Here is a 12,393-nt window from a genome sequence, read left to right as displayed (position 1 = left end):
AGCTGTCTTGTGTACTCTGCAGTAGCTGTCTTGTGTACTCTGCAGTACCAGAAACAATCACTCAGGAGTCCATGACTGAAGTTTGACAAATGTATTAAAATAAACTTGCAAGGAGACAGATGTTGTGGTCAGGGATGAAACAGATCTCAGGCTTCAAGCAGAAGGAGGATCAGAAGGATGGAAGCCTGGACAGAGCCAATGAACTGAACACGTTCTTCAATCGGTTCAGATCAGGAACAAGCTCAGCAGCCTCCTCTCTTACCCACAGCCAAACATACATACCACCCTCCTTTGACCCAAGGCTGTCCTGTACACCTCAGATTTCCAGTATAAAAACAGACTCCTGTCATCTGCAGAAATATTCTGATGACTCTGCAGTGGTCGGGTGTATCAGAGATGGACAAGAAGCTGAGGACAGGGAACTGGTGGACCACTTTGTGGCATGGTGTGGGAACAATCATCTCATCTTGAATGTGAACAAAACAAAGGAGATGATTGTAGATTTCAGGAGAATCAGGAACAGGTCCAACACTATTTCCATCATGGGAGAAGAAGTGGAGGTGGTGGAGAAGTATAAATACCTTGGGGTTCACCTGGACAACAGACTGGACTGGTGATGCAACAGTGAAGCGTCTACAAGAAGGGACAGAGCAGACTGTACTTCTTGAGGAAGCTGAAGTCCTTCAGTGTTTGCAGCAAGATGCTGCATATCTTCTATAAGTCTGTTGTAGAGAGCACCATCTCTTCTGCCATCATCTGCTGGGGGAGCAGCACCAGAGCAAGTGACTTAAAAAAGATCAACAAGCTCATAAAGAAGGCTGGCTCAGTTCTGGGGACTCCTCTAGAACCTTTGGAGATGATTGTACAAAGAAGGATTCTTCATAAAATGAAGAACATTATAGACAACCCTCAGCATCCTCTTCATCAGACTGTCATACAACATCAGACTGTCATACAACAACAGAGTGTCTTCAGTCAGAGGCTTCTTCAAATCCGCTACAAGAGATCCTTCCTGCCCACAGCCATCAGCATCTAGAACAACTCTTTAATGAAACCAGGATGATGAGTTACAACATTTAATTTACCTCTGGGATTAATAAAGTATTTTTGAATTGAATTGAATTGAATAATAAATACCCTTACATCCGAAAGAACAAATGTCCTCAGAATCTAACTCAGTCGTCCTTTCAACATCTCTAACATCAACTCACAGAGATGATTATTTCTGCAGTCCAAGCTGAACCAAACTCAAGAAGTATTTCCAGCTGACACTCATCATTGTTTTGGCAAGTCCAGCTGAAGAGTACGCAACCGTTTAAATGTGAATGAAAGTAAACGGACAGAATACTGTGACTTAGTACAAAGCTTAAAAAAGTAGAGATACACTGACGTATAATTGTTTTCTATCAAGTGGTCTGTGTACTACGTAGTAACGGTCTGTGTACTCTTGTGTACAGTTATGATAACTCGTGGCGTCTGTGGGACCTGGAGGTCCAGGAGGAGATCCTCCATCAGGAGGGTCACAGTAAAGGAGTTCATGACATCAGCTTCCATCCTGATGGTTCACTGGCTGCAACAGGGTGAGTTTACTGTCTTTCTGCTTGTACTCTGTAGTACTTTAGTAAACATATATTTCAATTGAATTCAGTTTATTTACTATATATAGCTCCAAGTCACAGCAGATAGTGTTGAATCTTCACTTCATCACAGTCCCTCATCATCATCAAGCACAGTGGCAACAGTGGAAAGGAAAAACTCCCTTTTAACAGGAAGAAACCTCCTGCAGAACCAGGCTCAGGACAAGTGGCCATCTTTGACCGACTGGTTGAGAGGACAGGAAGGAGAGACAGACACAGAATGACAGGTCCAGATGTACTTTCTATAGGAGGAAAGACAAAAAACATGTTAAGATAAAAGTAATTACAAATAAAAACAGGAAGAGTAGAGCTAGTAAAGACAGCAGCAGAGAGAGGAAATGTGGTCAGTTTGTTCTCCAGCAATCTAAGTCTATAGCAGCAGAACTAAGGGACAGACCAGGAAACCCAAGCCGACCCTAACTATAGGATTTATCAAAAAGGAAAGTCTTAAAACTGGACAATGTGTCAGCCTCACGGACAGAAACTGGAAGTTGGTTCCACAAGAGAGGAGCCTGAGAACTGAAAGATCTTCCTCACATTCTGTTTTTGGAAACTCTAGGAACTACAAGTAAACCTGCAGTCTGAGAGCGAAGTGCTCTGTTAGGAAAATATGGAACAATAAGATCTGTAATATAAGATGGAGCTAGGTTGTTGAGAGCTTTGTAGGTTAGAAGTAAGATTTTGAATTAAATTCTGGATTTGACAGGGAGCCAGTGGACAGTTAGGTTGTGCCAAATCAAAGAAACAAATCAAACAAAAGGGGTCTAACTGACAATGGGCCTACCGGTAAGTCACGCTTGACTCTGGTCTGTTTTCCATCAGAGGGCTCGATGCCTTTGGCAGAGTGTGGGACTTGCGAACGGGCCGCTGTGTTGTTTTCCTCGAGGGCCACCTGAAGGAGATCTACAGTCTGCACTTCAGCCCTAACGGGTGAGCCACTCACAATGACGAGCAGAAAACTAACCAATAAGAGAGAAGGTCACTTAAACAGCCAATCAGAGACGAGCAAAGAAAATCATGCAGAAAACATACCCATCAGATTTTTCTCAGCTGAAACTAAGGAATGCAGATAAATCGTTTTAAATTAAAAACCTTGTTAGAAATGTTTTATTGTTCTGTTGTGTCGTTTCTTCTCATAGCCATCACCTGGCAACAGGAAGTGGTGATAACACCTGCAAGGTTTGGGAGTTGCGCAACAGGAAGTGTCTATACACAGTCCCCGCCCACCAGAACCTGCTGTCGTCAGTCCGTTTTCAACGTAAACATAAACACTTTTGCTGTTTACTGCTAGGATTTTTCTACTGTTGTTTTTTTCAGCTCCACCTCACTTCCTGTGTGTCTGACCTCATTTCCTCTACAGCCACTGATGGTCACTTCCTGTTGACCGGAGCGTACGACAACACGGCGAAGGTTTGGAGTCACCCAGGCTGGATGCCACTGAAAACGCTTGCTGGACACGAGGGGAAGGTACAAAACCAGTGCACACTTTTTGGTCTGTGAAAACGCTGCGCTCTGATTGGTCTGTCTGAATGCTGCGCTCTGATTGGTCTGTCTGAATGCTGCGCTCTGATTGGTCTGTCTGAATGCTGCGCTCTGATTGGTCTGTCTGAACGCTGCGCTCTGATTGGTCTGTACTAAGGCTGCATTCTGAATGGTCCATGTGAACAGGGTGAAAGGGTGCAGACTCTTTCCTTCCTCCCACTTGAAGCGCTGATTGGTTCATGTTTAATGTTTATTTTTAGGTGATGGGCGTGGACGTGTCACCTGATGGGAAACTGATTGCCACCTGCTCATACGACCGAACCTTTAAACTCTGGCTGTCAGAATGATGTAATCAAATGAGAGAACTTGTTAACTGGGTTTATTTTCTAATAAAATAATGTTTGAACATTGTTGAGTTTTTAATAACGACAAAAAGCTGTTAATTTAAAATAATCGGCTTATTTAATAAAAAATATCTATGATTTGAACATGAGAAAAAATTTAAGCTGTTAGAAAAACTTTCACTTCACAGCTTTAGATTTTGTTTTCAAACATTTTTTTTAAACAAATTGTTAATGCAGGGGCATTTTTAGGACTTCTGAGCTGGCTAGCTGGAGGATGTATGAAGATGTGTGTTGGATAATTTAATTCTCCTATCATCTACTCATTAAATAAATAAGCCACACAGGAAAGGAGAAGATCTTTATCACCCAGGTTTTAATCTTGCAAGATGGAGCAGCGTTGTAAAAACAAGCATCAAGATGTTTACATGGTGCTTCATCTAACAAGGTCTGCTCAAAGAGAGTGTAAAGATGTGTCTTTATAAAGACGGGCGAGGTCAAGACGATCTCCACTTCACAGCTCACATGTCAAACGTGTCAGGAGAAACAAGTTTTCATTTGTCAGACTCCTTTCGTCTTCACATACCTGGCTATATAACATTTGACATGAAGTGAAAAGCATCCATGACCTTTACATCCCTATCATTTCCCCTCAGTTCATACATTTTATCCATAACTCTCTTGCAAATTAGGATGCTTAAACATGCGGTGGAAATCCTGCCCAGGACAAAGATCAGTCCAGTCAGGTGGGAAAGCACCCGCATCTCCTCACGCCCCGTAACGGTGCTTCAACATCCTCCCTGGGTGTCGTCAGCTCAAAAGAAATCAAAAACAAAAAGCTCTTCTGAGTATTTAAGAAACTCATAATACAAGAGGCTGTACAGTCAACTCCTTGGTGGCCCATATTATTATGCATCTCTGTGAGTACCATTTCTTTATAATCCTCTCTTGATATAGTCCATATTGCAAAAAGTCTGCAAACTGTCAGCGGCAGTAATGAGCCTGCTGCACATTAATAGTTTAATCTGCAGTGTCCGGTTTTGTGCAGCCTCATGTTGAGCCTCTTTGCATTTTTTGTGGTTGGTCACCTACAAATCGTATGCTTTAAAGAAAAACATTATTAATATACATAAACAGCTTGTTTGGGTTGGACTAACAAATTTCCACATTCAGTTGAAATAAAACCTAAGACCATTTCTGAAACAAGAAAGGAACCCAGTTGTGAAGCACAGTTTGGCTCAATCTTATTTCTTAGAGCTATAATACAAAACGAATGGAAATATTAATTTATAACTCCTAGTATTCCTTCAATGAATGCACAACACACCAACAAAATGTTGTACCGGTAGATTAAACTATCTAATGCAATATTGCACGAGCTCGCGTGTGGGTAACACTGAGTGTGTGGCTAACTAACATTAATTAGCTCAGTGTCTGTAAAATTGACTGAGTTGTACCCATTTTGTGTACTAAGGTCCACTGGCTGTGGGAGACATTTCAGACAAAAAGTTATTGGCCTTTTTGTTTGTGGTGGCTGGTGATACAAACCCACTGAAGACTAAGGGGGATAACCTAAAACATGATGGAACAATAAGAATAAAAAGTATTAGAACTCTTGATCCAAATTATTCTGTGTAGTCACATATTACTATTTTGGGAAACCGACAACTTGATGGTTACCATTCATGAAATATTTGTTACTGAAGCTTTAAGTAAATTAGGGGTGCACGATATTGGATTTTTGGCCGATATGCTGATATGTTAAAACTCATTTGGCCGATAACCGATACCAAACCCGATATTTTTTCCCCTGATCTACTTACAGAGACTACATATCTTTCTGTGCTGTGGAATTAAAATATGTCCATCCATCCATTATCTTTACCCGTTTATTCCATTTTGGGTCACGGGGGTCGCTGGTGCCCATGTCCAGCAATCACTGTGCAAGGGGCGGGGTACACCCTGGACACGTCTCCAGTCCATCACAGGGACACATAGAGACAAACGAGACAAACAAACATTCACTCTCTCACTCACACCTAGGGACAATTTAGAGTTACCAATCAGCCTAACATGCATGTTTTTGGTCTGTGGGAGGAAACCGGAGTACCCGGAGAAAACCCACGCACGCACGGAGAGAACATGCAAACTCCACCCAGAAGGCACCTGGACCGGGGTTTGAACCAGGGACCTGTTCGCTGAGAGGCAGCAGCTCTACCAGTTGCGCCACCGTGCTGTCCCTATTAAAATATGTTTATTGTCAAATTTATTCATTGCATTTACTCTCTTTAACACAACGACAACACTGAAACAGTGCAAATTTGTAAATTTTCACCAATCTAAACGACGCATGTGATGTCATACAAAAACAGCGCCTTATCTCTCTCGCTCTCTTATATATATATATATATATATACATACACACACCGCACCTTTTATATCGGTGAGTTATTTTGATGTACTGGCCGATGTCCGATATTTAACTTTTATCGCTACTTTTGGTCGATACGATACCATGTCGATAATATCGTGCATCCCTAGTGTAAATCTTTTTTTTTTAATCCGGAGCTGCGGAGGAGCAAGAAACACAGACTCATAAACCTGAATGTGGCTGGCTGTGAATGAGTGTTGCGTGATAGTAACAGACCGTTGGGAACATGTGGTTTAATCTTAGCTTGGTTTGGCCTGGTGCCTGCTGAGGTATTACATCGCTCACAGTCGTGCATTCTTGCACACGTGCATGCTCGCACACATTACTGCAGCTCTGCTGGGAGGGATGGAGGAGACCGCGGGTCATTGGGAACATGTAGCCAACTTGACCTGCCAGGGAATCATCATGTTGCCAAAGCTAAAATTTGAATGGAGAAAAAACGAACACGGATCTGTTGGGATTTAATGAAGTTATTGACAGTTATTTACCCTGAAAAATTTAAATACATGTAGCAGTATGCGTACTGTGTTTTGGAATGCTGATAAATCTTTCATTATTTTTACCTGTTTAAGGGTGTACATTAAAGTATTCTTAATACAATTCTTTTGAAAATATCTTGTATCTTATTGAACAACTTTGAAATAAAACATAGTATACACTAAAACATTCAGATGGGTCTGAAATGGTGTACTGTGACTTTTGGAAGTGATAATGTATAATACTTGTATTTCAGCTCAAAGTATTTACTGGAAATTAATGGTCTTTTGTCATATCTCCTACATTTAAAAAAATCATAAACGCATAAAAAGTGCAACCATCAGAGTTATTTGTTGACTCCAACAGTTAATACTTAAGTTTCAAGCAAATACATTGCAGAATGTGTAGAGCACAGGGTATGTGTTGGGAATAACGCTCAGCTAACAGATTAATCTCAACTGGAAAAACTAGTGTGCATAAAATACACAATATTTTTGTTTATGAATTTGTCTAAGCATAGGTTGAAAGATCAGCTGAAATTATTGTCTGCAAGCATTAATGGTACCACTAGTACTAACACTAATATCATGCGTACTACAAATATTTCCAGTAGTACTAACATATTACTACTAATTTTAATAATACTATTGATACTAATACTAGGAACAGTGATAAAAGAAAATAAAACATTACAATGATGCAAAAATGTCCACTCATCAAAAGCCACTGAGAACAGGTTTGTTTTAAAATGAGACCTGAAGACACAAGTCAAGTCTGGAATAAAGGGGCGGTGGAAGAGCCAAACCGTTACATTTTAAGCATTTAAGGCCAAAATTGTTGTGGAAAAAAGGAGATGTCCAAATAAGCCCAAGGTGTAGTTCATCAGATTTATTTACAAAGCTTTAGAGAGCAGTCCAGCATTCACAGAACATTGATGCTCTAACAAGATCACACTTATCACTGCGCTCATCCGTCTGAAACGGCTCTAACTTCCTAGACCGCAAAAGTTCGTTTTATAGAGTAACCTCCAGCCATCAGCCCCTCCATGTCCGAGTCGTCATCAAAAGGTCTGCTGCAATTCAGTTTATTTATATAGCACCCGTTCACAACAACGTTGTCTCAGGGCACTGAACAGAAACATTCACATACATGAAAAAGCCAATTAGTAAAGTTCTCTTAACCAAGGAAGCAGCACATGTTGAATCTTCACTTCGTCAGTCTCTCATCCTGAGCAAGCACAGAGTCAATGAAAAACTCCAAGGAAGAAACCTCCAGCAGAACCAGACTCGAGACAAGCGGCCATCTGCTTTGACTGCTGCAGACAGGAAGGAGTGGATCTGAGTCAAGGACTCTGCTTGAAGACACGTCACCATATCAATATATTAATATATCAATCAAACCTTGAGGATAATAAAACTAGTTCTTTCTGTTCCTCACTGACCAAGACTCATTGTTACCTGGAACACTTTAACGTTCATATCACAGTACAGGACAGAAAGGTATGGAGCATGGTGAGTGCATATTACTAGCCAAGATGTCTAAATAATGTTCCTGAACAGTGCAAAATAAAAACAACAAAAAAAGAGACCAAATTGACTGTAAAAGCACATACTGTTAAACATATTGTTTTCTACCTTTCCAGCTGTGGGTTCTGAACCCGTGTTGTGCAGATTGAAGGTAAGTAATTAACTGCTGCACCAAACACTCACTGCAATAAATGCATGATTAGCTTGTGTAGTTTTATCACATGACCAGTCACTAGGGAGCACAGACCAGTGTATCTCGCTGGTTTCAAGACGGGGTAAAAGGTGAGAGTTGTGTCAGGAAGGATGTTAGAATATGTTCTCATATTAACTTGTCTTTATGAGTTTGTTGTGTTTTGTGTTCATGCTGCCTTGCTTGCTTTAAAAAAGGCACAGCTGGAAGTTATGTATTCAGCCATTTTGTTTGTCATTATGTTTGTGCATGTTGTTCTGCTGTTATCCACTAGAGGTGGGAAGAAATGAGGAGGACCATACCATGGTATTCAAAGTCAGCCAGAATATTCTACCTGACAACATCAAGCAAAAGGGAATGATGGTGGACTGTGGAGCCACATCACACATCATCACTGATGAAGAGCTGTTCACAAGAACTGACAAGACTTTTGACCCAAGTAGACACTACATGGAAATGGCAGACGGAAACAAGATGAACAATGTTGCATTGAAGCGTGGTGATGCACAGATTGAACTGCTGAACTCAAAGGGGAGGTATGTTAAAGTCACTTTAACAAATGCTTTGCTCGTCCCGTCCTATCCACAGAGCATATTTTCTGTGATATCAGCTGCATCCAACAGTGTAACATTCACAGATGGGCAGAATGAACTGCTGAGCAAAGATGCTACTGTGTTCCCTATTGAAGCACGTGAGAACTGTGTTACCTGAGAATGAAAAACAACAGTGAAAGATGCACTGAGGAAAATTTAAAGGACATGATGAGCGGTGATAAAGTAAAGCTAGCTTGTGATCTAAAAACGTGGCATGAACTATTAGGACACTGTAACGTAGATGATGTTGTGAAATTACAAAATGTGGTAGATGGAATGAAAATCACAGACCACAGTAAAATGGAGTGTAACATCTGCATAGAAGGGAAATTCATCAATAGCAGAAACAAAGAGTCAGATGTCAAAACGAGTGAATTACTCCAGTTAGTCCATACTGACCTGTCAGGCCCTGTTGATCCTACAGGCTTAGAGGGACACAGGTATGCAATTTCCTTTACTGATGATTTTTCACGATCAGCTGCGGTCTATTTTCTGAAAAACAAGAGTGACGTAACTACAGCAACAAAGCAGTTTCTGGCAGACTGTGCACCGTATGGTAACGTTAAGCGCTTTAGATCAGACGACAGTACTGAGCACACATGTGATGATTTAGGCATGAAACATCATCACCGTACTCCCCACATCAAAATGGAAAAGCAGAGAGACAGTGGAGAACACTCTTTGAAATGGGAAGGTGTATGATATCAGAAACAGGTTTACCTAGAGAACTGTAACCTTATGCTGTTCAGTGTGCTGCCCACATTCGCAACAGATGTTACAGTAGCAGAATCAAAAACACCCCATATTCCTTAATGACAGGAAGAAGACCCAACCTTTCAAACATGTGGGTTTTTGGGTCAGAGTGTTACTCATACAACAACAACCACAAGAAACTAGACTCAAGAGTGGAAAAGGGATTGTTTGTAGGATATAGCAAGAACGGCCCAGCTTATTTGATGTACCACCCACAGGCGAGAAAAGTGTCCAAACATAGGCTGGTCAAGTTTATCAAAGGAAATGGTGCTGACCAACAGACACAGACAGATGTTTGGGATTTAGGGATCCTGGGTCACATAAACCCAATGCAGACAGATAAAAGACATGATGTGACACCCTTAACCCAGGATGTTACTCAAAATGCCACCCCATGTGACAAAGAGGAAGTGACTCTTGATGGAACTCCGAATACTGAGTCTTCAGATTGTACCACTGGGAGTGAAACTGATGATACCATACCATACCATACCATTTTATTTATAAAGCACTTAAAACAGCTACAAGGCCAACCAAAGTGCTGAACAGACAGAAAAACAGGCAACACACAAAGCAATATACAAAATGAAGTAAATCAGAATATAGACATAAAAACGATGCAGATAATAAATATGACGACTAATGAGTGTGGAGCATACAGGTTCAAAAAAACACAGATCCTCTGGTGTTGAAAGCTACTGAATAGTAGTGGGTTTTTAAACGGGATATTAAAACCGAGAGGGAGGGGGCCTGTCTGACAAGCAGAGACTCGTTCCAAAGTCTTGGTCCTGCTACAGAGAAGGCCCTGTCACCTCTGCACATAAGACGAGTTCCTGGAACTGTGAGGAGCAACTGGTCCGCTGACCTCAGGGAGCGTGGTGGGACATACGGTTGTAGCAGATCAGAGAGATGGGGGTGGGGGTGACACTGTTCAGTGATTTGTAGACATATTTTGAACTGGATTCGAAGGTGAACCGGTAACCAGTGCAGTGAGGCCAAAACTGGTGTAATGTGCTCTCTTTTGCCTGTACAGGTTAAAAATTGGGCAGATGTCAGATGATGATCAAACTCAACCAACGCGAAATGATCGTTATCCAAAAAGAGAGAAAAGACCCCCAAAATACCTTGAAGATTACCTACTAGAGCCTAAAACAAACGATGTAACACAAATAACCCTTGATCATTGTTACAGGGCTGTATGTGGTGTCCCTCAAACGTTCAGTGAGGCTCAGAAGTCACCACAGGCAGACAGTTGGAGACGAGAGAGACGAAACTGACTCGCTTAAAGAAAACAAAACATTTGAACTGAGTGTTTTACCAGAGGGTAAGAACGCAGTTGGAGGGAAATGGGTATATACACTCAAAAAAAGTGAAGGAAAAGAGATTTTCAAAGCTAGTTATGTTGCAAAGGGCTACAGACAAACAGAAGGCATAGACTGCCATGAAACTTTTGCTCCAACAGCGAACATAACATCTGTGCGAGCATTGATGCAGATAGCAGTCCAGAACAACCTTAAAGTGCATCAAATGGATGTCAAAACAGCTTATCTGCATGCCCCAAGTGAGGAAAAAATTTACATGGAACATCCCGAGGGGTTTGAAGAACAACCAGAAACAGAAAAAAATGTGTGTATAGATTCAAAAAATCCCTGTATGGATTAAAACAATCAGGAAGAAACTGGTACAAGCTCCTAAACGATCATCTTGAACAAAATAACTTTGAAAGGAACCCAGTTGACCATTGTGTGTACAGAAAACAAACAAAAGATGACACGGTTATTGTGCTCATCTGGGTGGATGACTTAATTATTATGAGCTTTTGGACAGTTTCAAAGAGACAGTGAAACTGAAGTTTAACATGAAGGACTTACGCAAAATATCACAGTTTTTAGGCATTCGTTTAGAGCAAAAAGAAGATGAAATAAAAATGAGCCAAAAGAAGTATATCCTGAAAATGTTGGAAAAATATGGAAACCCAGATCCACACCATGTGAACTAAAACTCGATTACAAAGAAAAGCGTGAGTGTGATAAAACAAAAGTTGTGAATCCTACAGACTATCGTGAGATAGTAGGTAGCCTGATCTACACTATGACCTGCACCAGACCAGACATCAGTTGGATAGTGAGCAAACTTTCCCAGACATTAACTAAACCTGTAACAGAAGATTTAGTGAATGCTAAACATGTTCTGAGATATCTGAAAGGTACTTGTGACTATGAACTAAGTTTCAAGAAAAACAATGAAGGCTTAAGCCTCATAGCCGACAGTGACTGGGCATCGTCAGTAGAGGACAGACGCAGCACCACAGGTTATTGTTTCAGCTTAACGCCACATGGTCCAGCCATTTCCTGGAAATCCAAGAAACAACCAACTGTGGCTCTTTCCACATGTGAGACTGAGTACATTGGATTAACAGCTACTACACAAGAAAGTCTGTATTTGACTCAACTATTAAATGGCATTGACAACAAAAAGTACAGCTGTACAGTACTTCATGGTGATAACCATGGGGCTATTGCGTTGAGTAAGAACCCTGTGAACAGACAGAGATCCAAACACATTGACGTGAAGTATCGTTTTATTTGTGATGCACTGAGAGAGGGAAATATCAATGTAGTGTACTGTTCATCTGAAAACATGTTTGCTGACATCCTAACTGAACCTGCACCAAAAGCAAAATTTCTGAAATTCAAAGGATGTTTTTTTGGACATAAAATAATTGAGAGTAAGAAAAATGAGAACAGGGGGATGTGTTAGAATATGTTCTCATATTAACTTGTCTTTATGAGTTTGTTGTGTTTTGTGTTCATGCTGCCTTATTTGCTTTAAAAAAGGCACAGCTGGAAGTTATGTATTCAGCCATTTTGTTTGTCATTATGTTTGTGCATGTTGTTCTGCTGTTATTCACTAGGGGTGAGAAGAAATGGTTCTGTGTGTGAAATTGTTCTGAAGAAGAAGTT

The 12,393-nt window shown here is 40.8% G+C and overlaps 1 protein-coding gene across 1 annotated transcript in view; it reads left to right on the top strand.

The window, feature by feature from the left end:
- The window catches only part of prpf4 (PRP4 pre-mRNA processing factor 4 homolog (yeast)), a gene marked incomplete in the record, with an annotated part of 33,336 nt that extends 29,847 nt beyond the window's left edge, over window positions 1–3,489 (top strand). Inside the window, 5 exon segments of the mRNA XM_037692481.1 lie at window positions 1,458–1,580; window positions 2,460–2,567; window positions 2,777–2,895; window positions 2,998–3,104; window positions 3,380–3,489. Of these exon segments, the coding sequence (XP_037548409.1) occupies window positions 1,458–1,580; window positions 2,460–2,567; window positions 2,777–2,895; window positions 2,998–3,104; window positions 3,380–3,466 (544 nt within the window).
- Window positions 3,490–12,393: the final 8,904 nt, after the last annotated feature.

Source organism: Nematolebias whitei, chromosome 18 (assembly GCF_014905685.2).
Source record: "Nematolebias whitei isolate Nwh7 chromosome 18, NemWhi1, whole genome shotgun sequence".
Classification (NCBI taxonomy): domain Eukaryota; kingdom Metazoa; phylum Chordata; class Actinopteri; order Cyprinodontiformes; family Rivulidae; genus Nematolebias; species Nematolebias whitei.
This window is presented reverse-complemented; position numbering and strand designations above follow the sequence as displayed.